This window comes from Arachis ipaensis, chromosome B10 (genome assembly GCF_000816755.2).
Source record: "Arachis ipaensis cultivar K30076 chromosome B10, Araip1.1, whole genome shotgun sequence".
NCBI lineage: Eukaryota > Viridiplantae > Streptophyta > Magnoliopsida > Fabales > Fabaceae > Arachis > Arachis ipaensis.
The window spans coordinates 1,196,311-1,199,966 of NC_029794.2; the positions used below are offsets into that span (position 1 = coordinate 1,196,311).

At 34.9% G+C, this 3,656-nt stretch overlaps 1 protein-coding gene across 1 annotated transcript in view; it reads right to left on the bottom strand.

Annotated features, from left to right (window-relative positions):
- LOC107623147 (3-isopropylmalate dehydratase large subunit, chloroplastic) overlaps positions 1-2,483 on the bottom strand; it is a gene marked incomplete in the record, with an annotated part of 5,201 nt that extends 2,718 nt beyond the window's left edge. Inside the window, 9 exon segments of the mRNA XM_016325305.2 lie at positions 1-40; positions 159-236; positions 375-449; positions 838-954; positions 1,049-1,117; positions 1,227-1,379; positions 1,796-1,966; positions 2,066-2,203; positions 2,284-2,483. Coding sequence (XP_016180791.1) covers positions 1-40; positions 159-236; positions 375-449; positions 838-954; positions 1,049-1,117; positions 1,227-1,379; positions 1,796-1,966; positions 2,066-2,203; positions 2,284-2,340 — 898 coding nt within the window.

Genomic DNA, 3,656 nt, shown 5'->3' on the forward strand with positions numbered 1-3,656 from the left:
CTTCAACAACCATATTGCACAACGTCATCCTTTCCTCCATCTACCAACATGAACAAACCGAAACAACACGTGATAAATTAATAAAAACAAAACATTATTCAGATTGAAGCAACATTTAGAGTCACATAATAGCATAGCATCTTGCAGAATGAACTCACATTTAAACTTTCAACAGTTGTGCCAACAAACTCCATAGCTTTATATGTTGCACCAGCCATAGTTATTTCACCAATTATCTGCAAGGTAAACCATTCAATCATGTCATTTCGTATCAGCTACATGCAATCAAGGTAATTAGACACCTTATGAGTGCAACATGTGTATAAGTATAAAATATCCAACAAATATGGAAGTATGGGATCAAGGTTACTTACTTGCAGAATCAGATCCTTTGCAAGTAAATAACTGGGCATTTCTCCATCCATAACAAATCTTAGAGTTGGAGGCACCTGCATTTAAGTAAGGTATATATATACACACTATTAATAAAGAAAACAGAACAGTGCTAAATGCAAACACCTAGAAACTTGGAAGGTTTAGAGGTCCAGTCTTAAGATAACAGACTGACAAGGGTGAGAAACAGAGAAAATAATAATGCTATGAAGCATGAACCACAAATAGTTTAGAGTATGATGATATGTGTGGGGTGAGAACACTGAACAGGTGCAACAAGATAGGCACAACAAAGGGAAGGGTAAAGATGTGAAAAGTAGCACTAAAAACATTTATGTTCTAGTAGAATAAAATATTGCCACTGAGTTCAGCTGCTCTGGTAAAATCAAACACAAAATGGTCATTCTTAACAATGTAAAAGACATCAGTGAAACCATAAGTTACCTTGAGGAGAAGCTTCCCTGTTCCCAACACAAAACCTGCATCAGTATTCCCAATCCCCGTAGCAAATTGACCAAATGCTCCAGCAGTACAAGTGTGAGAATCAGTGCCCAAGAGAACCTGCAATAGAACGAGATTAGCAAAAAAATAGGTAGTGGAATCCTTCAGATAGTCCTTCACTAGCCTTAAATTTAACTTGTTGAAATACTCTTACCTCTCCAGGCCTACAATGACCTTCCTGAGCAAGAGCAACATGGCAAACACCTTTGTAGTCTGGATTTGCCTACATAGTCATAATCCCACATTCAATGTCCTTGGCTATCACCTACTCGCAATGATCTTCTAAGAACGAAGCAATTGAATGAATATTGAAGAAATCATATAATGCATACCTTAAAATTACTAAGATCCTTAATATCGTAAAAGTACTTGATATTCTGCTCTTGGCAGAAATCTCTTAGTATGTCAACATTGCGATTGGCTCTTTCATCACTGGTGAAGATATAGTGATCAGGTATTATCACAAGCTTTTCACGGTCCCAAACCTTCAATTAGAATAATGCAGTCAGCAAAAGTACATCTAAGGAGAATAACTACCAAGTAATCCAATCAAGATAACAATCCTTAAATGAACCACATAAGTACTCAACCAAGAGCACTTCCCAAGAAGAAAAATTATCTTGCCATATCCATTATTACTAATTTGTCTACTACTAGCACCACTCGCATGACTTCTAAATTGACAAACAGAAACCACAACTAGATATTACTAATTTGTCCTCAAACATTGTCGCAACTCATCCATCTCCAAATTACCAAAAATTCATCTATATCCATATAATAATAATTATTATTCTAGTTACATGGAAAACAATCACACACATCAATCCCAATTCACGTTTGCATCCATCAAATTCAAGAGTAAGGCATTGAACATAGGGCAACCGAACCAATGAATTACCTTAGCATCCTCGCCAAATTCCCTCTTGAAAATACCAATAGAACCAGGGCCACAAACATCATGAGTCATCAAAATATCAACATTAACCCAAACATTATCCCCAGGGGTCAAATAGGGTTTCTCAGAAGCTCTAGCCAATATCTTCTCAGTCATCGTCATCGCCGTCTTCACCTAAACCAACAAACCACAGCCATCAACAAAACATTCATTACAAACACCGCAAAAACAAAACCAAGACGAAATTAAGAAGAAACAGAAGCAAAACGGAACTGATCCAGTCGTAGAAGGCTGGCGTTGAGATTGCTGTGGTGCTGCAACGGAGCAGCAAATTCTCCTGAAACCGGTTTTCTGGCATCGCTGAGAAGAAATGGAAGACGTGGAAGTCAAAGCAGAGAGACCGACATCTTTCTGAGAGAAAAAAGAAAAAAGAGAGCGTTAATTGTTGGGGAAAAAATTGAGGAGAAATTGAGAAGGAAAGAAGGAGCTACCTTAGAGTGAAGAATGGATGTGGATGATGGCGCAAGGAAGGAAGAAGAAGAAGCCATTGATGTTGGAAGCTGCGATTGGAGTAGCGGTGTTCCAAGTCTCTTTAACGAAGAGCCGCCACACGTTTCTCCCTTTCTCTTCTTCCACGTTCTTCACTCGACCAAAGTTTTCCTTACAAGGCTAACAAAATTCAGCTAAGTAAAGAAATGGATAAAAATATTTGAACAAAGTATCGTTTTTGTCCTCAATGTTTGGGGTAAATTTTATTTGTGTTCTTAATATTTAAATTGTTCTATTTGTATTTTTAATGTTATCTTACTATCAATTATACTAATAAATCAGATTATATTTTTCAATTATTCTCACTTGAATGTATTCATTCTCAATTAGGTCTCACTTGAATGTGTTCGATTTTAATATTATACCCATTATTTGTGTTTAGATTCAATTATGTGCCTAGAAAAGTGAACTATGTAAATGTTGTAGGAATTAGTTTCAACATTTGATGAGCTATTTTTTGGAGTAGATCATCGATTCTATTCCAGACATTTGTATTCTAACTTCAAAAAGAGATTTTTAAAACTCAAACTAAAGCACAAATGATATGTCATTGATGGCAGGATAACATTGACTCACTCTTAAAAACGTTAGGGATACAAATAGGACGATTTAAACGTTAGGGATACAAATAGAATTTACCCCAAATGTTGGGGACAAAAACGATACTTTACTCAAAATATTTTACATGATTCATTAATTTGTCTAATGAAATAATGACTTTAAACTGCTAAAAAATTAGACCCAAGAAAATGATTAAAAAATTAGTGATATATTTTAATATTATAATTTTTAGTGTTTAAAAATTTTGGGTATAAGAATATATTTAATATTATTTATACTTTGGCCCAAACCGAAAGTGAGGCCCAATAAAAATGAAAGGTCCACCCTTAAAGGTAGACCTTAACCATCTTTCTCGGATTTGATACTCACTGGAGGATGGGAATGAAGCTTACTTGCTTGGGAGGGTCGCCTATTTTATCTCTGCAGTATCCGAGGGATTAGTCATTGGGCTTCTGGTTTGATGGATACTCTGGTACAAAAAAAAAAAAAGCAAAAACATAAAGGTCATGCTTGACTAAACAAATAACTACCTCCTTAAGTTCCTCTAATAAACTCTATTTTCTCTATGTCGTTATCTATTCTACTATAAATACACTGACATCTTAGATATAATTCACGTTTTGATCTACTAAAAATCTGCCTTTACTAACTTAAGTATCTAATCAACGTTTCAGGTAATTTTCGAAACAAATATCTTTAATTTCAGTTGATTATTTATTTATTTTACTTTTTTTAGATAAAATTTTAATTTAAG